The 24,227-nt window shown below is 37.9% G+C and overlaps 1 protein-coding gene across 1 annotated transcript in view; it reads right to left on the bottom strand.

Annotated features, from left to right (window-relative positions):
* LOC131929085 (atrial natriuretic peptide receptor 1) overlaps window positions 1–24,227 on the bottom strand; it is a gene marked incomplete at its 3' end in the record, with an annotated part of 112,397 nt that overhangs the window by 9,534 nt on the left and 78,636 nt on the right. The window contains exons 2-4 of the mRNA XM_059285277.1: window positions 18,017–18,128; window positions 9,275–9,470; window positions 4,545–4,683 (exon numbers count right to left, since the gene is read on the bottom strand). Coding sequence (XP_059141260.1) covers window positions 4,545–4,683; window positions 9,275–9,470; window positions 18,017–18,128 — 447 coding nt within the window. The remainder of the gene's footprint in view (window positions 1–4,544; window positions 4,684–9,274; window positions 9,471–18,016; window positions 18,129–24,227) is intronic.

Raw genomic sequence — 24,227 nt, 5'->3', positions numbered from 1 at the left:
TTGTTTCAAATATTTATAGTTACATTTAAAGGGGAACAGCAATAACCTTTAACAGTGGAACACCATTTTCATGTTTAACTAAGAACAAACCACGAAGAATAAGTTGGCCATCATATCTTACAGATTGCCGATACTATTTTAAGCTGTGAACTATTGGAGACGAGCCATTGGATAAGATCAACATAGGATGAACCAGTCAATATGTGCTATTTACGATTAGCCACTTCATTTGATATATTAAGGACGAACCAGCTTATGTTTCATTGAAGACGAGCCATTTGAAAAGGCCAACAGAGGACGAGCTGTTTGATATGGCCAACAGAAGCCGAGCTATTTAATATGGCTAACGTTAGACGAGCTATTTAATATGGCTAACGTTAGACGAGCTATTTAATATGGCTAACGTTAGACGAGCTATTTAATATGGCTAACGTTAGACGAGCTATTTAATATGGCTAACGTTAGACGAGCTATTTAATATGGCTAACGTTTGACGAGCTATTTAATATGGCTAACGTTAGACGAGCTATTTAATATGGCTAACGTTAGACGAGCTATTTAATATGGCTAACGTTAGACGAGCTATTTAATATGGCTAACGTTAGACGAGCTATTTAATATGGCTAACGTTAGACGAGCTATTTAATATGGCTAACGTTAGACGAGCTATTTAATATGGCTAACGTTAGACGAGCTATTTAATATGGCTAACGTTAGACGAGCTATTTAATATGGCTAACGTTAGACGAGCTATTTAATATGGCTAACGTTAGACGAGCTATTTGATATGGCCAACACTGGACGAGCCATTTGATATGGCCAACAGAAGCCGAGCTATTTAATATAGCTAACGTTAGACGAGCTATTTGATATGGCCAACAGAAGCCGAGCTATTTAATATGGCTAACGTTAGACGAGCTATTTGATCTGGCTAACGTTAGACGAGCTATTTGATATGGCTAACGTTAGACGAGCTATTTAATATGGCCAACACAGAACTCAATTGAGTACCAGCCAGATAGCCAGCCTGTCAGCAGAATTGAGTCTCCCAAACTTATCAGGCTGAGATTTTGTGATTTCCCTAGGTGCTGTCTGTCTAACACAAGACTTGCTAATTTAGTGCCTTTACATACGTATTGTATAGGTATACATACATACAAACATATATATATATATATATATATATATATATATATATAAATATATATATATATATATATATATATATATATATATATATATATATATATATATATATATATATATATCTAATATATAAAGCTCAGTTCTGTAACGTGTGGCAAAAAACAAAAAAGTTTGTCGTTGACACTTCTACGGATTTAAGTGTTAGATTTTTTATCGTGCTCAAAGTCTAAATGTACGAGTCGAAAAATTACCATTGAAAGTCTTTAAAAACAATTTTCATTCTATTTACTTAGAAAAATAATTTTCAATTATGAACGCGACATAAAATTTTTAAAAAGTGCATCGACGTTTATAAAATTTCTAAAATTGTGTCGGAAATGTATTGACTGCAAAGTTACTTCCCTTTAATGAAAAATAAATCCTTAAGAAGAGAGAATTAACATTTTATTACTTTGTTTTTGGTGTTAAGAAAAAAAAAATAATTACACAATTAGCGGGGATTGATTAAGTGCAATGTCGTTAGGTATTTTTAACACTGCCTTTTATTTATTCTATACACTGAACATACTGTTCAATAATTATTATTTTTTTTTTTAAAATCAATAACATTTAATAAGCCAGGTCCTACAAATCATATACGTTTATTTCTTTCCATTTACGGATAAGCTTGGAGTATTATCATTTTTGTTCACTAAATTGAAACAGGCGCGTCCGCCGGCGCCCCTGCACGGTTTGATTTGGCACCCTGGGCTATCATGTGAGCGCTATGCTGCATAATTTTGTTTTAAACAGTGCTATAGACTATGGATAAGAAAGGTTACTATAGTCTTTAAGTGAATCAAATCCGGGCGTCCTCCGGCACCCCGACAGGGTGCTATTTGGCGCCCCGGGCCTTCCGGTGTACGCTATGGTATCTACGTTCGCGTGAGTTCAAAAGACTATAAATAAGTTATGCACTATAGGCGTTTACTAAGTTCAATCAGGCGGTGACGTCATGGTGCGTCCTCTGGCGCCCAGACAGGGTGCTATTTGGGGTCCCGGGCCTCCCGTGTTCGGTTTCGCGCCTACGTTCATTAAAGTGAGTGCAAAAGACTATGAATAAGTTGGGGTACTATAGTCGTTTATTAAGTTGAAGTAGGCGATTCAGCCCCGTGAGCACTTTGCGTTTATATTCGCGTTAGTGTTTTCTTTGTGTTTAGGTTGGGTTTGCGTTAGTGGTTGCGTTTTGATTTGGTTCGTTTTTGTTCTTTCTTTTTTCGTTTTCGTTTGTGTTTTATTTTCATTGGGTTTGTGTTTGTATTTGTGTTTGAGGTTGGTTTTGCGTTTGGATTTGGTTTGTTTTCGTTTGTTTTTTCTTTTGTGTTTTTTTTCTTTGGGTTTGTGGTTGGTTTTGCGTTTGTATTTGGTTTGTTTTCGTTTGCTTTTTCGTTTGTTTTTTTCTTTGGGTTTGTGTTTGTGGTTGGTTTTGTGTTTGGATTTGGTTTGTTTTCGTTTGCTTTTTTCTTTGTGTTCGTATTGGTGTTTGTGGTTGTGGTTGGTTTGTTGTAAGTTTTTGTTTTCGTTTGTATTTGTAATTGTGTTAGCGTTATGTTTGCGTTTTGTTGCTTTGGTTTTGGTTGGTTGTGGTTTGGGTGGGCAATGCCGGGTTTATGATGATTACTAAACACACAGGTGATGGTCTTTAACAGAAGGGTTTTTCACAGAAGCCAGAGCAGGGCCTGGCCGGGACGGCTAGTCTAATATATAAAGCTCAGTTCTGTAACGTGTGGCAAAAAAAAAGTTTGTCGTTGACAGTTCTATGGATTTAAGTGTTAGATTTTTTATCGTGCTCAAAGTCTAAATTTACGAGTCAAAAAATTACCATTGAAAGTCTTTAAAAACAATTTTCATTCTATTTACTTAGAAGAATAATTTTCAATTATGAACACGACATAAAATTTTTAAAAAGTGTATCGACGTTTATAAAATTTCTAAAATTGTGTCGGAAATGTATTGACTGCACAGTTACTTCCCTTTAATAAAAAAAATTCTTAAGAAGAAAGAATTTACATTTTATTACTTTGTTTTTGGTGTTAAGAAAAAAAAATAATTACATAATTAGCGGGGATTGAATAAGTGCAATGTCGTTAGGTATTTTTAACACTGCCTTTTATTTATTCTATACACTGAACATACTGTTCAATAATTATTTTTTTTTTAAATCAATAACATTTAATAAGCCAGGTCCTACAAATCATATATGTTTATTTCTTTCCATTTACGGATAAGCTTGGAGTATTATCATTTTTGTTCACTAAATTGAAACAGGCGCGTCCGCCGGCGCCCTTGCACGGTTCGATTTGGCACCCTGGGCTATCATGTGAGCGCTATGCTGCATAGTTTTGTTTTAAACAGTGCGATAGACTATGGGTAAGAAAGGTTACTGTAGTCTTTAAGTGAATCAAATCCGGGCGTCCTCCGGCACCCCGACAGGGTGCTATTTGGCGCCCCGGGCCTTCCGGTGTACGCTATGGTATATACGTTCGCGTGAGTTCAAAAGACTATGAATAAGTTATGTACTATAGTCGTTTACTAAGTTCAATCAGTCGGTGACGTCATGGTGCGTCCTCTGGCGCCCAGACTGGGTGCTATTTGGGGTCCCGGGCCTCCCGTGTTCGGTTTCGCGCCTACGTTCATTAAAGTGAGTGCAAAAGACTATGAATAAGTTGGGGTACTATAGTCGTTTATTAAGCTGAAACAGGCGATTCCGCCCCGGGCTAGACTCTGAGCACTGTGCGTTTATGTTGGCGTTAGTGTTTTCTTTGTGTTTAGGTTGGGTTTGCGTTAGTGGTTGCGTTTTGATTTGGTTCGTTTTTGTTCTTTCTTTTTTCGTTTTCGTTTGTGTTTTATTTTCTTTGCGTTTCTGTTTGTATTTGTGTTTGTTGTTGGTTTTGCGTTTGTATTTGGTTTGTTTTCGTTTGTTTTTTCGTTTGTGTTTTTTTCTTTTGGGTTTGTGGTTGGTTTTGCATTTGGATTTGGTTTGTTTTCGTTTGCTTTTTCGTTTGTTTTTTTCTTTGTGTTCGTATTGGTGTTTGTGGTTGTGGTTGGGTTAGTTGTTAGGTTTTTGTTTTCGTTTGTATTTGTAATTGTGTTAGCGTTATGTTTGCGTTTTGTTGTTTTGGTTTTGGTTTGGGTGTGCAATGCCGGGTTTATGATGATTACTAAACACACAGGTAATGGTCTTTAACAGAAAGGTTTTTCACAGAAGCCAGAGCAGGGCCTGGCCGGGACGGCTAGTATATATATATATATATATATATATATATATATATATATATATATATATATATATATATATATATATATATAGGAAAGGCACTAAATTAACACGTGATCAAGTGAACGTCTGACGATATTCTTACCTGTAAAGGTACGGTTCCACATGCGTCTTGTAATCTCAGAACCGTTGGAGATGGAGACGTTGGCAGCAAGGCTCTCGTTGAGGGCGAGGGCGTAGAGAATGACGGCATCATGGAAGGCACCGACGAAACTGTTTACCTGTGTGCAGGTAAAAAAAATGTTGGATATTTCATTAGTACTGGGTAGTTTTACATATGTCATTTACATGCGATTTAGTTAGTTCGAAGTTTTCTGTGTTCTTTGAGATTGGAGTCTTCGTTTGTTGTGTATTATATTTTAGAAGAAGTTAGTTTCGTTAGTTGTAATTTGATCGAAAAGACATTCAAAATAGCGGTAATTAGCATAACTATTTTGTTTGATGGATAAGTCGTTCGGTGAAGGTTTGTTTCTGTGAAAAGTTCTTGAATACATTGAAAACTTTCGTTTGGAGCAACGAATATCCCACGTAGGTATCATCCTAGTTAGGTCGTATGAATCTGGGTTTTCAAAAGTGTGTATTTAGTGTGTAACTATGCGTGTTGTGTATGTGTTATATAGAGTGTCTGTTTATGAATATGTAAGTATGTGTGTGGTAGACAAAAAAAAAAACAAAAAAAAAAAAACAACCCGCCATGATAATAAAACCTGGGGAAGTCCAGCTAAAAATAGCCCAAACATCTATTGAAGGGAGGAAACTGTGGGTTCCAGAAAAGGGGCCGAAATGTCAGAAGGAGAAAAAAAATTCATGCCAAATTAACCCCATAACGCGAGCCACAATGCGAGGGTCAGAGCGAGCGAGGTTTCATTAGTCAGGGACCTACTCGTGGTTGGAGGGTAGAGACTGCTGAATTAACTTGATTTGATGCCAGACTACACACTTACGTCACTCCCACTCGCCTTCAGAAAGCTCGGCATATACGCGTATATCGGGAATTGACAAATATACGTATTTGTATCAAAACAATAGAAGAATATGCATTAATAATTAAATCAAGAAACATTCCCATTATATATATATATATATATATATATATATATATATATATATATATATTATATATATATATATATATATATATATATATATATATATATATATATATATATATATATATATATATACATATATATATATATATATATATATATATATATATATATATATATATATATATATATATATATGATGTGTATGTTTACATGTGTTTATATTAGAGGTTACCCTTTCCGACCTGACTGTCCTAGGGACAGATAAAGTGGAGTTTTCCTAGTTATGTGATATCAGCATATAAGCTTATAGCGTGGTCAGCATTTTGCTAACCCACCTTTACTTTCTTCTAACTTAAGTCATGGACCTAATCAGAGCTGAGTGGACTCAAGGACGTTCTAGGGATTCAAAACCGGGATACGAACTCGAAGAATTTTAGGTTAACAGTTGTACGGTTAAACAAGACAAAACGAACCGGATGATTGCAATACAACTGAATATATATATATATATATATATATATATATATATATATATATATATATATATATATATATATATATATATATATATATATATACACACATATATATATATATATTTTTTTTCTTTTTCATACATTCATATATATATAATGAATGTATTGATTTTTTTGTTCTTAAAAACATATAACAAACGCTGCAAGATGTGAAACAGAAAAAAAAAATTCAATTTAGCCCAAACGAAAAGTGTAAACAACATTATAAAAATTTTAGCAATGAAATTTTAATAATTTTCCCCAAACATTGAAGTGTTAAAATATTTTATTTTCTAAATTTAGACGCAAAAGGCCCGCGTGAGTACATAAAGGCTACCCGAAGTGAAGTACTCACCGATTGGGTTTAATCTACCGTCGGTGTTTAATTTAAAGTATTGCGGGGATACGGGGGTGTATAGGTCAGTTCGCGGATGGCGACAAGTTTGATTGGAGAAATTGATGAGGCCGTGGACTCTTCAGTACGGCCTTCAGGTCATTATCCGCGAGGTTCAGTTTTCCGGTGAAAATATTCGAGGTTTAAGATACTATTTCAGTGTTTCGGCTTAAAAATCGAAACTTCAGATAAACATATCAATGCTAAAGATACACAAAACTAAAATATTCCACACTTAGTTTAAAGACAAATTTATACGCAGAAGTGTCTCCTTTATAGTATATTGTTTATCATTAAAAACTAAGATTTTTGTAAACGGGCAAATTTACGTTCTAAACCTTACGCACTAGATTTTTTTCAAATGCAATCCACGACTGATTTATTAATAGAAACATCCGCCATCTCTATTCGTACTGTGGTCAATACCAGAAATAAAAAAAAATACTTTACTTAGTATAAAATTCTTATAGTTTTGTCGAAGACTTACAATGCTGCTTAAAATAAACATACAGCCATTAATAAAGTGCTGAAACTTTACTACTCTGGATATTTGTAAAATACCTGATAAAAAGCCATGAATAAGAAAGAATGAGTCTCGGATTTTTAAAATAAGAGCTAGCCGCTAGTGAAAAAATACCAATAAATTAGCCACCGATATATTTTTAGAACAAGCTAGATTCTCCTTTACCGAAGAAGTACGAGCAAATTAGTCATTGAAGAAAGATGAAAGCGAAATTCACAATATTGGTTGTAAATGAAAAAAAAAACAAAAAAAAAATAAAAAATTAGTTGTTGGTTTAAAGTAACTCGAAATATACTTTATAAATCTATGTATTACTCGAAATATACTTGATAAAGCGGATTAGAAAACATAGTATTTAAATCAGTGTTTCTTAACCTTTTTGGGAGGTACCGAACCCAACCAGGCTCAAAAGCGCATTCACCGAACCCTTCAATCGTCCACGCTGACAAATTCCGATTGTGAATCATATGAGCCTGGCGTGTGTCTTGATTTCCGCCGAACCACTGAGACTGACTCACCGAACCCCTGGGGTTCGATCAAACCCTGGTTAAGAACCATAGCTTAAAGCTAAAAAACTTTTATTTACACTTCCTGAACAATTTATAATTAATTTCTGAAATAAAACCCCAACTTTAGCTGCAAGGTCTTAAAGGACAAATACTCGATTTAAGTAGCGGTTTGAAAAACTAGACTGAATTACCAGTGGGAAATTACAGTGTAATCATGCTTACATTTAGTATAGGTCGACCGGAAGTACGGATTGGCTTTATTAGTGGATCGTCCATCGGCTCGTGCCGTTCTAGCTTTGGGCTGTTTTAAAAGTCTGCTATTAACTCAAACTTAAACAATAGGTTAAAGGTTACGAAATGCGCCATGAACCAGACATAGGAAAGGGTAATACAAAAATGCTGTAGAAAAATAATTGAATGTGAAATTATTATTTTACTTAAGGGTTAAGGGAATTTTTAAAAATTGGTTTTTCGAAAATTTGAACATTCTTTGGTTGCTATAACAACCCCTCTAGGATAATATACAGCAAACTTCGTCTGCTTAAATTAAGTTGAGTGTAAAGTAAATACCTGCAGTTTAAAATAATTACATTTAATATAAATGTATTTTAAAAGGATATTATTTTGTAATTAAAAAAAAACAAAAAAAAACTAAAGTTCGTTTGGTTGCGTTTTAATTAAAATTTTAGATGGTTTTTTTTTTCTGGCTAGGAAAAACAACTAGCTGTACTTTTCATATATTCTACAAACAAGGTTTAATGTTTGAGTGTGATGAAGACAGTTTACAGTTTAGTAGTAGTGATCATACCGCCATCTTCAGAAGCCAGTTACTCGGAGTTCGCTACGTCGAGGCCTGCCTGGCTTATGGGAGTCCAACTCCTGAGCCGGTATATCCGTGTCACGATACAGTTTAGTAGAGGTTAGTTTACAGAACGAGGGGGGGGGGGGGGGGGGAGGGGGTGGTCAGTTAAAGTTTTTAGTAGAGATAAGTTTAAAAAGACATGGAGCAGTCGTTCTCAAGGTTTAGTTGCGACAAGTTAAAATAACAGCTGAACTGTCAGTTTAAGGTTTCATGATGAAAAATGTTTCCTGCTCAAAAATTCTTCTACATAGGATGCAAATATTAAGTAGGAATACAGTTTTAGGTTCTAAATTCATTACAGCTATACCAACAGATGCTTTTTATAAGCTGCAAACATTTAGTTTTGGTAGAACAGTGGGAGTGAGGGGGGTGGGGGTGGAGGGGGGGGGGAGGATTTGTCTGTACAAAAATTGTTTACGATTACATGGCGTTAGCGCTACAAAGTGTCTTTATTATGTTTTGTTTTTTAATAAGTTTTTAAGTAGAAAATTATTAATTTATGCTATCTCTAAACTTAGGGCAGCTTTAACAATAACAGCATTAATTTAAAAAGTGCATTGTAGAAGAAAGAATGACGTTTCACTTTTGATACTATACATTTGTATATGATATTACAAATGTGCTTGCAAAATAATGTCAGAAACATAATACTTGCATTAATTTACACCGTAAAAACAGAAAAATGATTCTTACAATCATTTGAACAGTACAAACATGAAGATCTTGCTCACTTCAATGTTAACAGTACGAAAATAATTTTTTTCTTAGATCAATTTAAAACAAAAAAACCGAAACATCTAGCTTACATCAAGTTCACAGTAAAAACAAAAACATCATTCTTAAAATAATTTGAACACTACAATCAAAAACATCATTCTTAAAATAATTTGAACATTACAAACAAAAACATCATTCTTAAAATAATTTAAACACTACAAACAGAACCATTTTGCTTACGTCATCTTCCCCATAGGTGAAGTTCGGATACAACTGCTGAGCTCTGGCCTTGACATTGCGAGAGAACTCTCGGTAATTCTCGTTGTCCGGTTTCATCAACGTGACTGTCATGAGCGCCTCGTACGCTTTTCTCGCTTTCTCGTTTCTCTCGGGGGTGTCCGTCTCATTGTACCAGGGGCGTTCACTCGAGTTTTTGCTGCAAGTAGGAGGAAGGTTCAAAGGTCAGCAACAAACGAAACATGGAACTGGTCGACTCAATCATGTACATGGGCAACAAACGAAACATGAAACTGGTCGACTAAAACATGTACATGGGCAACAAACGAAACATGTAATTGCTCGACTAAAACATGTAAATAGTCGAATGATAGTTAAAAGTACGATACTAATGTGTGTTGAAAATGTGTTTGTAAACGATAAAAGGCATCAACTAGCCTAACACTATATCCAATTACTAGGACATGGAAAATTAAGAAGGTTCCGAAATAATCGAAAAAAAAAGAGATAGTGATGGATGGGGCACGTCTTAAGAATGAATCCAGGTGATATCGCAGGAAGGGCTAAACTGGAAGCCTCAATGAAAAGGAAAACAGGGAAGGTCAACGGAGACGTGGAGGCTCACGGCGGGGAGAGGCTGGCAAGGCCAGGACTGTCATGGGGGACTACCTAGAAGGTTGCCGATGACCAACAAAAGTTGAGGGAGCTTTTTGTTCAGGCCCCATGTGTCTTTGGCACAAAAATGGAAAAGGTGATGAAAGTGTATTGAAAGTAAAATATTTTTTAAGTAAATGGTGTAGATAGGTAAATATGTTAACAACAATGCTAAAGTGTGTAGAGAGTACACTTACAATATTTGTTACCTAAGGTTGTAAAATTGAGCAGGGCTAAGTAGTCGACAAATGTTACAATATTAGCTACTATGATCGTTATAGCAAGTGCAAATAAGTGTTGAAAGTAGTAGGGCCAAAGTTTATAATGCTGTAAGATATGGAGTCCATGTTTTGGAATGAAAAAGTGGGACAGTGTAGGCGAAGCTGTGATGCGGTAGGGTAGTGGAGATTAGTGGTGGATTTAGGGGTCTGTTCTGACTTGCATAAAACACGGATCCCACCCCCTCACCCAATAGTTCTGGCGTCCAAAAGCAAGATGCGTTTTATACATAAAATAAAACAATTAAATTATCCATGTTACACACTAGGTAAAGAGCCCCCCCCCCCCTGCTTATATCAGGTGGGGGCTATTGACAAACAAAATCTACCCGTTGTGATGTAGTCATTATGCCTGTGTGATTTTGTCTAGTTTAAGCTAAGTAACACTTAGTAATGGAGGCTAATTATCTAGCCTCGTCTATCCTTCATATGTGCTATACTTATTCACGTATCTCAGTCATAACGATGAAACGCTTTGCTGCATGCACAAATATCACGCATGTCATCCGTACAGCCTTCATCTAATACGCCGATAAACCACTCGCAGAGCTGCGGATAATGGAGGGCAATTCTTAAGCCTCTGTTCGATCCTTCAGATTATACTCTACTTATTCACATATCTCAATTATAACGATGATATGCTTTGCTGCATGCACAAGCATCACAAATTTCACATGTACACTTCTACCGATACGCCGATACACAACCATCTAAACCCACGGAGCCGCGCCTCAACGACAATTACGCCGCAATTATACCGGTGCGCCTTTTTCCGCCCTGCGGGAAAACCCGCTGAACAACCCTCGCTAACACCGGCGGTATCTGTAGAACAATTCTTCACGCGGCGATGGGCCGCGTCACACCGCTCGCGGCCTGCATCAACTTCCGGCTTCCACGTTGTTGTTCCCGCGTCAGAGAAAACGATTAGTTACATTCGGCGGGTCAATACATCTGCAGGCGGAGGGACTATTTTTAGATAGGAATTATTTAATAGTAGATTTCTGTCGTCGACGAAGTCTCGCAAGCCGTAAATAACGCGTTACGATTTTTGTTTAAATAAATATAAGACAGTATGTTATAAATCAGAAGAAAGGACAGTATGATTTAGTATTTTGTATCTGAACGTAAAGTGTATATTTGATATTGTAAAGTGTTCGACAGGGTTAAGTATATAGATGACAAAACAGTAAGGGAAAAAAATAAGCAAATAGATACAAATATGATATTCTTTTAAAATACAGTGAAAAGGAAATAAGGAAATAGAAAACACGTGCTTTGTTTAGTGAAAGCAATGGTTAGGCCTACTCTAAGTCAGAATATTCAGATATGTATCATAAATCAAATTGTAACAACGCCTATTGTAGCAAATGTCATATTTAATAAAGTCATTGATAAAATGAGTCAGATATTAATAGTCAGCTGTATAAAAGAAGTCTGATTTAAATAAAGTTAGCTGCATAAATTAAGTAAGACTTTACTTATGTCAGCTGTATAAAAAGTCAGATTTTTAACAAAGACAAAGTGAATCAGATTCTTACATAGTCATCTAGATAAAAATAAGTCAGATAATAACAAAGTCATGACGGCATGCCAGAAGGCCTAGGTTTTAAAACTTTTATCCCGTAGAAAAAAAAATGATAAGGTTTTCAAGTGCTGGTTCTAGTAACATCAGCAATGAATGTCTAAAGCAGGATGGCAAGTTTAGAAAGGGGCATAAACGTGGCGGATAGATAGATAACACTGTTACATTTTTCTTTTAAATTTGATAGTTCCGAAAGTGTGGGGGATGCGGGGGGGGGGGGGGGAGATGTGAGGGCCTAGGTTGAGGGGTGGCATGAGTGGGGGGCGGGGCATAGAGGATGGAGTATGGAGGAGAGGCATGCAGGATAAGGGGCATAGAGTTGGAGGGGGTATGGTATTTGGTGGGGCTTGGAGGACGAGGGTGATGTAGGAGGAGAGGCGTGGAGGAAAGGAATATGAAGGAGGGGGAGGCGTGGGAGTGGAGCATGGGGAAGTGCAAGGAGGATGAAGAGCATTGAGAAGGAGAGTCGAGAGAATGAAATCGACGAAGAGAGGGGAGGTTTAATGATGAAGAAAACTCGGTTTGGAATCTTCTAGGAGCATACGTCATCAATATTATTTTCACACACCACACACGAGCTTAGTTGCATGTGAAACGATGTTGGTTGTCGTTGTTAAACTACAGATGTTAGAGTTTCTGTAAAGGTTAACACGTTCTTGCAACATACTCTTCCTTAAAAAACAACAGGAGGAAGTAAAATGGACCTAAATTTCTGAGAGAGGACTTCGTTGTAGTCTATGGTTTGCACTTAATGACACCACTCTTGTTAGTTCAGTCTAGGCAGTCGCGTTAAACAAATTAAAGAGAGTTTTTCTTCTGGTTTGTGTTTTTTTAAACTTTACATTTGTTTTGTTTATCGATAGGACCAACTACGAGCGTTTTTCTGTGAATATTGCTGTAATGAATACGGTTAGGTCAGGATTATGGTTATGATATAACTCACAAGTCACGACCGGGGTTGATTATAGATTGTGGCATTTGATTATGATCGGTGTTAGGATAGATGGGATGGTGTGGTTGGATGTTAGAGCGTTTGGCTGTTAGCCAGAAGGTCTCGAGTTCAAATCTTGGTTCGGACGTCCCTGAGTCCACCCAGCTCATACGGATACTTAAGTTGTGGAAAGTTAACGCGGCTGATCACACCATCTCTTCATATGCCGTGGTCAAGAATTAAGAACTCTACTTTAGCATAGATCGCTAGGTCTAAAGAGGAATCTTCCCTTTACCTTTATTGTTAAGATAGGCCTGTCTAGAACAGTAATCTTTACTTTTATCGATACGACAGGTTTAAAGTACAATCCTTACTTTTATCATAGTTACGAAAGGTCTAAAGAAGAATCTTTACTTAATATTTTTATCGTGACGATAGGGCTAAAAAGGAATCTTTACTTAATATTTTTATTGTTACGCTAAGTCTAAAAAAGAATCTTCATTTTACTGTTATTGTTACAGTAGAGATATCTAAGTAAAATATCCCATCTATACAACCGTGTCGGTAAAAATAGAAAACATCAGAATGTTTTTTAGTGTAACTTCAGCACCAGGGTAGGTGACTGAAGACTGGGATGTAAACATCAACAGTCCCAGAGTTCCAGAGTTCCTAAACCAGACAGCCAATCAGCGTAACGATCTGGTTCATTACACGAGGTGCGGGTTTAATTATCCCTTGCTAGTGAGGGCTAGAGTGCGGTAGTGGGGCGGCCAGATGATGGAGGGCGGTGGTGGGGCGGCCAGATGATGGAGGGTTAACATGAGAGGTCAGGTCAAGCAAGGGTTGATTCAAACCTTGGGAAAGTATGAGAAGTAAAAATATAAAGACGACATAGAATATTAAGTGAGTTATTCATTCAACATTTATGCACTATAAAACTAGTGTGTATAAAGTGTTAATTCGAATTTTAAATCACCGTAGATAATATAATAAAAAATTAATTAGGCGACCAATTAAGTCAAATTGAATGTCAAGATGCATTGTCTTCATGTCTTGACCCACGTACCAACTACGAACCGTATCTGTCAGTTAGAAGTGCCTGCAATTTCACACGGGCGTTTCGATCTAGACAGACTGACGACTGACGACAGACAGAGGAAGTGAGTTAAATTAAAGCTTGTAAAAAGAGTAGGGATTCATAGTAGATTTGTGAAATACTGTAATCTGTATTTTATTAACAAGAAAATGGAAGTTCGCTACTGCAAACTGTATCTCTTTAGAAAGAGCAGGGGGGGATGTCCTACAGTAACAAACAACCCTGAGCCTTGTTACGGTGTATGTGGGTGGGTAAAAAAAACAATGTTTCTCTCCATTGTGTGATTAAAAATGGAATGTTATAAGCTTGTGTACTGAAATGAGATTCTATCATACACATTTATTATAGTCAGAATGAAGAAGAAGAAGAATCAGTTATTATTCTAATCGATTCCTAAACTGATCAGCTATATCTCTGATCAATTCCTAAACCGACCGATTCCTAGTACTAAAACCTGATCAGTTTTTACTTCTATATTCGTGTTGCTGTGTTTGCGCTCACATCGTTTCTTGTTGGATTATCACTAGACTAAACATAGAAGGGCCGTGGGCTTACATGGGCGCTAATTAAGAGAGCCGCTCAAAACCGATAAAGAGGTGTGGCTGTAGCCCTATGCTCCCCAGAGTCCCATAAAGGATTCAGTGAAGTGAACCATGGATGCACAAAGCGATACGCCCATACCGTATGGTTAACAAAAAAAAAAAAAAATAAAAAAAAAAAAAAAAAAACCGCCACAAATATCAACCTCAAATTTTTCTCCCTTATTTAAACCCTCTGGCTTCACCACAGCTGGGCTTAACTACCCTACATATGGAAATCACACCAATTAATTATTGAAACGTGAATTAAGCTAATTGCCATTATCTCACCCACTCATCTAAATTACCGCTGATTAACTTATTCTATTTAATTATTACCATCGCGTCGGCCTTCCACGAACCTAAAAACGCTTTAAAGCACTTCAGTTTTTATCAATACAACATAAGCTTAACGCTAATTCACGATTTATCTTTGTCATATTAAATACCGTAACCTTTTATATTAGATATAATCGTATAGCTGGTATTGCCGCTTACAAAAAAATTAACCAATGCAATTAGGGCTAGGTCTCGAGTCTAGATTGTTGTGAACTAGCAAGTAATTGAGGTCCGGGTGTGTTAGTAGTGGGGATAATGTACATTCATTTACGACTCTAGCTAAGTAAACCTGTGTGTACGGGTAATCGACGGGTACCACCAACACTAAGATTCCCTTATACACACATGTTTTAGGGGATGTTAAATAAATAAAAAAAAAACCAACTTCGACGACAGCCACATTTTTTAGCAAGAAACAGTCAAAATAAATGAAATTTATTGGCTTTGTAAGACAACTATTTATGTAATTCCTACCCCCTTTCCCCAACCGAACATCCCCCCCCCCCCCCACACACACACCAACCCTTTATAAATTTCGCAACCCATTTGTAAGTTGAGATTCTAATATACAGTGTTATTTAGTGAGATAGGCCTACGACTGTATATAACAAAACAAAAGACTTTGATTAATATAATTCGTTGGTTCATTGTGTGTAAGGTGGTATCTTGAGATCAAATTAAACCGGTCACTTTGACCTTTCTGTTAGATTCTGAATAGGGTTATTTTTTAAAACCTTTTAAAAAAAACTTTTAATCCAACTCCCCGTTTGTATTAGTCCATTGTGTAAACATCCAGTCGTCAGTGTGAATCTATGGGTGTGAACGTACCACACTATGGTCTGATCTATAGATCTGAACGCACCACCCTACTGTCTGATTGACACAAGGTACCAACACACTGTCACTAGACACCAACACATTGACACAAGGCACTAACACACTGACACAAGGCACCAACACTCTGACACAAGGCACCAACACACTGGTACAAGGCACCAACACACTGACACAAGGCACCAGCACACTGGCACAAGACACCAACACATTGACACAAGGCACCAACACTCTGACACAAGGCACCAACACACTGGTACAAGGCACCAACACACTGACACAAGGCACCAGCACACTGGCACAAGACCACAACACACTGTCACGTTGACACAAGGCACCAACACTCTGACACAAGGCACCAACACACTGGCACAAGACCACAACACACTGTCACGTTGACACAAGGCACCAACACACTGTCTCATTGACACAAGGCACCAACACACTGTCACGTTGACACAAGGCACCAACACACTGTCACGTTGACACAAGGCACCAACACACTGTCTCATTGACACAAGGCACCAACACACTGTCTCATTGACACAAGGCACCAACACACTGTCTCATTGACACAAGGCACCAACACACTGTCACGTTGACACAAGGCACCAACACACTGTCTCATTGACACAAGGCACCAACACACTGTCACGTTGACACAAGGCACCAACACACTGTCTCATTGACACAAGGCACCAACACACTGTCTCATTGACACAAGGCACCAACACACTGTCTCATTGACACAAGGCACCAACACACTGTCTCATTGACACAAGGCACCAACACACTGTCTCATTGACACAAGGCACCAACACACTGTCTCATTGACACAAGGCACCAACACACTGTCTCATTGACACAAGGCACCAACACACTGTCTCATTGACACAAGGCACCAACACACTGTCTCATTGACACAAGGCACCAACACACTGTCTCATTGACACAAGGCACCAACACACTGTCTCATTGACACAAGGCACCAACACACTGTCTCATTGACACAAGGCACCAACACACTGTCTCATTGACACAAGGCACCAACACACTGTCTCATTGACACAAGGCACCAACACACTGTCTCATTGACACAAGGCACCAACACACTGTCTCATTGACACAAGGCACCAACACACTGTCTCATTGACACAAAGCACCGACACACTGTCCCAGCAGTTCACCAATTCAGCTAGTCTAGCGACAAGTATTTGCAATTCAGGATCTCCATTTCAACCAGTAGCCTACAGCCAATGGCGATTTCTCTCCCCCATCCAAGCTTATCGCGCATGCGCTAACGATCGTCCCCTGAGCCCGGGGGTTACGGGGACCCAGAGAAAGACATACAGACCTGGGTGCTGGGGTGAGTTCTTGATAAGGGGGTGGGGGTAGAAAGTTCTAGTATTCACAACAATGATTGAATATAAATCGTAGAGATCTGATACATTAACGTAAAAATCTCTTCATCAGATAAAGGAATATTTACAGAAGAAACTGCATGTTAAATAAGAATATATATTAAAGTTTATGATGAGAGATGGTGTAAAAAAAACAACAACAAAAAACAACAACAACAAAACAACAACAACAACAAAAAACAACAACAAACAACACCTTAAATTGTTTTTTTCCTTTGGGAACTAGCAACAATAGGCTGTTGTGTCTGTTTTATTTTCAATTTGTGTTGGACTTACTATAATCTAACAAAATCTTCCATTAAGCTTGTTACCCGCATTATGGAAACATAATCCATTTACAGCAACGACAGCAAATACACACGCAGCACGCTCAGATAATGTGAGTAGTTAATTTAGGACAATGTTCCCATGTTCGTTTCAAGAGATGGTTCACTATTTAGTTTAGACCCAGTGAGGGAGGCATCACGTGGCTTATAGGATACGCCGTTAGAGAATGCTCGTACACTTTATTGAATTACATTATGGCAGAAGTGTTCTGAAATCATGTACTTATACGAATTTTGGTTGGAATTGGGAAATGACATCAGGCAAATGCATAACTAGATTGTGGCTTTAAAGTCCACATCACTAAAATTACAATGATATCGTGAAGCATAGATAAGAATAGGTGGGGGAGATGATGTGCAAGAATAGGTGGAGAGATGACGTGCAAGAATAGGTGGAGAGATGATGTGCAAGAATAGGTGGGGAGATGATGTACAAGAATATGTGGGGAGATGATGTGATGTGCAAGAATATGTGGGGGGAGATAATGTGCAAGAATAGGAGGGGGAGATAATGTGCAAGAATAAATAGGTGAAGAGATAATGTGCAAGAATAGGAGGGGGAGATAATGTGCAAGAATATGTTTGAGACGATGTGCAAGAATATGTTTGCAAATATGTGCAAGAATAGTTCGTTAGTAAGACTTACAAAAATAGGGGAGGGTGACGTGCATTAACCTGGGGGAGGGGGATGTTTTATATAACTCACCTGGCAAAAAGATCGATGTTGAAGAAGACGTATTCACCGTTGTCGAAGTTGAGTTCATGGGCCCTGATCATGATCTCACGGACTGAGCTCGGAGATGCGCACAGGACGATCACTGGAAATAGAGGAGGAAATATATATGTTAGTTGTTGCACATAAGGCAATCACTGGAAATACAGGGGAACATATATGTTAGTTGTTGCACATAAGAAGTTCATTGGAAATAGAAGGGGAAATATATGTTAGTTGTTGCACATAAGACATTAACTGTAAATAGAAAAAAAAGATTGTGAGCGACTAAGACAAGAATGTTATTGCGAAATAGAAAAAGTAAAGTGTGGTTGAATCACAGAATATAGGTCACCTCAAGGTTTAATAAGTGTTAACTTTATTTTACAAACACTTAAGAGAGTCTCGAGTTCAAATCCGGGTTCAAATCAGTCGAACATCCCTGAGTCCACCCAGCACTGGCGTTAGGGAAAGTAAAAGTGACCGGGCATAGTGCTGACCACACTATCCCTTCATATGCCGAGGTCACAGAAACAAGTGAGAACTCCTTCACTTGCCCCGTAGACCGTCAGGTTCGAATAGGGAATTTTAGTTTTACTTTACTTTAATAGAAGATTGTAGAGGTTATCGCAAATTATAAATTATTTATATAACGAGGAAGTGATGTGGGCGAATGCAAAGAAACGTAAACAAAGGACGTTTTTACAATGTAGGGATACAAAAACCAACAACAACAAAAAGCTACAAAATTATATCAGCCTCATTAGATTTCGGGGTGGGCTTAGTTTTTTGTTTAATTAGAATGTTATATCCTTAAAAATTATTTCAAGAAACAGTAATTAGACATTAATTAGTCGTGTGTGGATTAAAGCTCTCGGTATAATTAGTGTAATCAATGTCAGGTTAATGAAAATATTTTTTTCTACAAAAGTCAAAATGTGTATCACTACTGAGTGGATGGGGGGGGGAGGTGGTTAGGGGTGGAGGTGTTAGATGTATACAGAAACGTACCGAATGAGTCGATTTAGTTCGAAATGGAATATTAGAAAATCGATGAATACATTTCCAGATTACATGTCGGGGGTATCTGTACTAGTTCATTCTGTGGTAAGGTTACTGAGTTCTTCAGACATTCAGACGATATTCCAACCCCCCCCCCCCCCCTCCTTCTGCTTCCACCTCCGTCCCCACTCCTCCCCAATGGACTTCTACAATTCCTCAGAATCAGAGAGAGAGAGAGAGAGAGAGAGAGAGAGAGAGAGTCATTCCTTCATTAGCGACAATCTATTTACCAGTTTGGTGCCGCTTCATTGATTTCATCGCCCAGTTGGGTCTTTGCTAATGGAGGCAATCAAAGAGGAAGGAGTCAAATGGTGGTGGCTCACATCCGGTTTGGTGTGGGGGTCGGGAGGGTCGGGGGTTGTGGGGTCGGGGTGGGGTTTTATTGTGATTGTAATTTCTAGGGTTGGTTTATTTGTGTGAAAAAGGTGTGATTTCGGGTTATTTTAAAATTAGTGGGGAGGGGGGGGGGGGTGTGGTTATTGATTTGTTATACAATATTTGGCAGATGTTGGTTTATTTCTCGGTTATTTGGTGATCGGGCTTAGGTAAATATTTAGGGATACTTAAGCTTATTATTTTGGAAAGACGACTACTACGTGTTGGAAAATTTTGGTCATTATGATCTGGGAGTAAAGTGGGAAAAAGAGTGTATATGTGGTCACTATGATGTGAGGGGTTAGGGGGAGGGTGAATATATGGTAAGTATGATGTGGGGGTTAAAGGGGTGTATATGCGGTAACTATAATGTGGGGATTAAGGGGACAAACAGAATGTACGCTCATGTTTACAATGATTGGGTTTTTTTCTTAACTTTTTTCAAAACATACGCACATTCTTACAACCGAAAAAATCAATACGTTTTGCATTCGACCCTCACCTAGACCCAACCGGCGTCTTCCTGACTGGACCGGAGCTTAGAGCTTAACCCTCGACATCTGATGTAAGCGGATACGCGTAAAACAAACATTTCACAACAGCAACATATTTGGCTCCAAGTTTTACACTCAAACATCGATTACGTAAAATTTCCAAGTCACAACCCTCCATTGATTTAGCGTTCCGGCCTCAAAGAATGAAATAAATATAAAGTTTTATAGTTAATAGAATTAAAATCTAGACTAAAAATGAGAGTCCTTTTAAAAAAAAAAAACACGATGTAGAGTCTTGACCAATTTCTTTCTGTATGGCTGACAAATATCTTCTCTGTGAATATCGATACTCTTACGTGGTATCGAATACCCGAAAGTTAGTACTTAACTTAAGTTGGGATTTCTTGTGTTTTTATCTATGTTAGGTTATGTGCTATATATATAATTTATATAGAAAATATATACTTTTACCAGTGTCCGCTTCCATAACCACCTACCGGAGAAAAAGCGAGAAAGAAACACTGGTACTATAATTAAGTGCTATGCAGTATTTCTTTCAGGCATCTCTTCTAAATATAATTTATTTAGAAATACACTTTTACCAGTGTCAGCCTCCTCGAAAAAAATTTAGTTCACCACCCGAAAGTTTCAAGTGAAAATAATTAGTAGGCTGAGACTGGGTATCGAATTATAATACAAATCTCAACCGGTACCGTATATCGGAATTTAGCTGAATTAGTTCTATAACCGCTAGCTTGTTGTTTTTTTTTTAAATAACGGCGCATGACGTTAAAGTAAACAATGAAGATTTGTGTGCACTGAAAGACACAAGGCGGACAGGACGAGATGGTCATGAGGTGAGATGTAGATGGGGAAAAATGATGAAGTGCTCGTTCACGGAGACGAAATGTGAACAATACGAACGAATCCCATGTGAGTAAGAGACGTGAATTATTCACCGAGTTCGTTTGCTCTTATCTGAGATTGAGTGGGGGAAATTAGAAATATCAATCTAGATATGGCTGGAGTTGGGGGGAGGGGGATGTGTGGGTGGTGTGTAGGTGTGGTGGTTGATGTGTTGGATGTGGGAGAGTGATGTGTGAGGGATGGGTGGAGATTGGGGTGGAGGCGTGTAGGGTGGCGTGTTGGGATATGTATGGAGGGTGGGCGTGGTTGTGAGGGTAGGGTGAGTGGATGATGTGTGTGGATTTATGAGGTTGTGTGTGGGGAGTGTGAGTAGATGTGTGAATGGATGTGGGAATAGGTTGATTTTCATTTAATTTGCAACGTTTGTTTGTTTGTTTATTTGCGGATCTGTGGCAATCTTGTTCTTATATTATGTGTGTGTGTGTGGGTGTGGGTAACGTTATAAAAAACAATGCTTATGTGAATGTGAGCATATGTGTATGGGTAAGTGTGTGGTAGGTGATACAAAAGAGAATGATGTGATAGGTTAGTACGTACATATGAGGATGTATGGATTTTATGTTTATGAATATGTGAGGTGGATATCTGGTCTGGGGTATGTAAAAAGGATGTTCGTTTAAATAATTATTGGTCAAGGATGTGTGATAAGGGATGTGTTCGTGAGGTAGGTTTTCAGTAGTGTGTAAGACTATTAAGTCAGTGTTAAAGATAAACGGTGTTAAGTTACGGATGTGTGCGAGTGATTTTTATACAGCGATGTATGAGAATGATGTTTGGTGAAAGATGGATGCGAATGATGTTTGATCAAGGATGTATGAGAATGATGTCAGATGAAGTGTGAAGACCCAGCAGTCTGTCTGTTGTACAACAATATATTCAAACATCATCAGTGTTGACGGGCTATCAAATATCTCTCCCATTCATCGTATGGTGGAACAACCTCAATAGACCAACAATATGTATCACGTTACACACACGCATAGTACGTAACCCTATATTCCTCATCCTTGTCTCTATAAAACAATACACTCATGCATAAGAAATAACCTTTTCAAAAACCGCCCAGGGGTTTTCTAAATTTAACGACCGTCGGGGACTACGAAAGGAAACTTAAGTCGTAGAAGAGCAGGGTTAGATTACGTGGGTGATTAAGGTTGTACATTAAACATGAGCATGTTTTGTTGTATAGAAAGTACCAAGTTTTGTTGTATAGAAAGTACCAAGTTTTGTTGTATAGAAAGTACCAAGTTTTGTTGTATAGAAAGTACCAAGTTTTGTTGTATAGAAAGTACCAAGTTTTGTTGCATAGAAAGTACCAAGTTTTGTTGTATAGAAAGTACCAAGTTTTGTTGCATAGAAAGTACCAAGTTTTGGTATTTTATGGGAACTATTGTCATGGTGTCGCAACTAGTAAAAAAAAAGGACAGTGGTTTAGATTTAACGAGATGTTGAAATGACAAATCCATTTTTGGCGATAAGAAGATTTAGTATAGGACGGCGTAGAGAGGTAGACCACTAACCCGAAAGTCTCGAGTTCGAATCCGGGTTTAAATCAATAGATTGTATCTCAGTCCAACCAGGTGGGTACATAACGTTAGGGAAAGTAAAGGCGGCTAGTCATAGTGCTGACCGCACTATCCCTTCATATGCCGAGGTCTCTGAAGCAGATGAGCTCTACTTCATCTGCCCCTTGTGTCTTCGGCACGAACCGAAAAGATGGTGATGATGAGTAGATTTACAGTAGGAGATGCATTTATAAAGTGTTTTGTACGCTTTGAATATTGTGACCAACTTTCGATCGTATTGTTAGTATCAGTCTACCCACAACTATCGTATTTGTATACAGACTGTACTCAGATCTTTATAATGCCGTTTAACAACTTTTACATCGGCATTTTTGTATTCATTCAGCCTCGGCATATTTCAAAAAATGTCATTTTTAAGGGACCGAATGCAAATTTTGATATAGAAACTTGTTTTGATTTATTTACAGTTTGTTTTAGACACGCAAAAAATGATTCGTTTTTTCTTTACATTTTTTTTTCATCTCGTGATTTGCAAATAGACACAGGCATGGTAGAGTCTTCCGTTCATCATGACTGGTCTCGTATATGAAATGAGTCCAGCTTTATGAAACATCGCTAGAACCCCGCCCTACCCCTCATCACTGTGCCGGCATATTGTTTCATTTCTGTCTGCATACATCACACTTTTAACATTCGTTCCAAAAAAAAAAAAAAGAAAAAAAAAAGTGACCCGCACCAGCCAAAATGTCCGCATATTGACGGCTATGGTTTTGATGACTTCAACACGTGTACTACAGGAATATTTCTTGGAAGACATGAGCCGGTCAGTGTATGATGTGGTGTGTGTGTGGGGGGGGGGGGGGGGAGGGAGTGGGGCTGGGGCTGGTACTTTAACTGGAAGACAGACAAAAAAGAGAAAATGTTCTAGCTCTTTAACATTTTCTGGCAACCACCCTCTCACCAAACAAAAAGAACAAAGATACCTTTTCATTAGTTATAGAATTGTGGCACTTGTAGTGGGGAGTGGGGAGGATATTTTAAGTGTGTGTGGTAAATCTCGGTGCGGTCATTTTACGGACATTTGTAGTTGTGTGTGTGTGTGTATATATGTGTGTGTGTGTGATAATGTGTATTTGTTTAGTTAAAATGTGGCTAGATATCTAAATATTCAACACACATTATTAATTAACTAAATATGCTGTATATATTTATATGTATAGCAAGAGAGATTGACAGGGAAAGAGCAGGTGCGGTTATTTTACGGAGAGTGGTAGTTGTGTGTGTGTATGTGTGTGTGTGTATGTGATAATGTATACTTGTTTAGTTAAAATGTGGCTAGATATCTAAATATTCAACACACATTATTAATTAACTAAATATTCTATATGTTTACATGTATAGCAAGAGAGACAATCAGGGAGAGAGCAGGCTAAAGAGACCATTAAGCACTTATGGCTATAATTAGCCTTTCATAAATGGATGCCGGGCATTAAGCATGTACATACACAACTAACGAATGACATTAGGCGGGTAATGGTGAGCACCTCACACTGTGTGCGCTGCACGTGAAACTCACACACAAAGTTATGATGCCCTCCTGATTTTCTCGACATACACTAGATGTATTTCGTCCTCGACCTTTACTAAACTAATAGTGCAAAAGTTCATGACCCCCGCCCCCCCCCCCCCCCCCCCAAAAAAAAAAAACAACAACATAAAAAATAACTAATTGATTTTTCTGTTTTGGTTATAACATAGAAACGTAATTAGATCTACCTGTTTACATTTATTATTTTTGGTTTGACTTGCAAATTGGCACGG

Source organism: Physella acuta, unplaced genomic scaffold, assembly GCF_028476545.2.
Source record: "Physella acuta isolate Inbredline_101_S28 unplaced genomic scaffold, ASM2847654v3 ptg001593l, whole genome shotgun sequence".
NCBI lineage: Eukaryota > Metazoa > Mollusca > Gastropoda > Physidae > Physella > Physella acuta.
The sequence above is the reverse complement of the archived record's forward strand: the minus strand, read 5'-3'. Positions and strand labels throughout refer to the sequence as shown.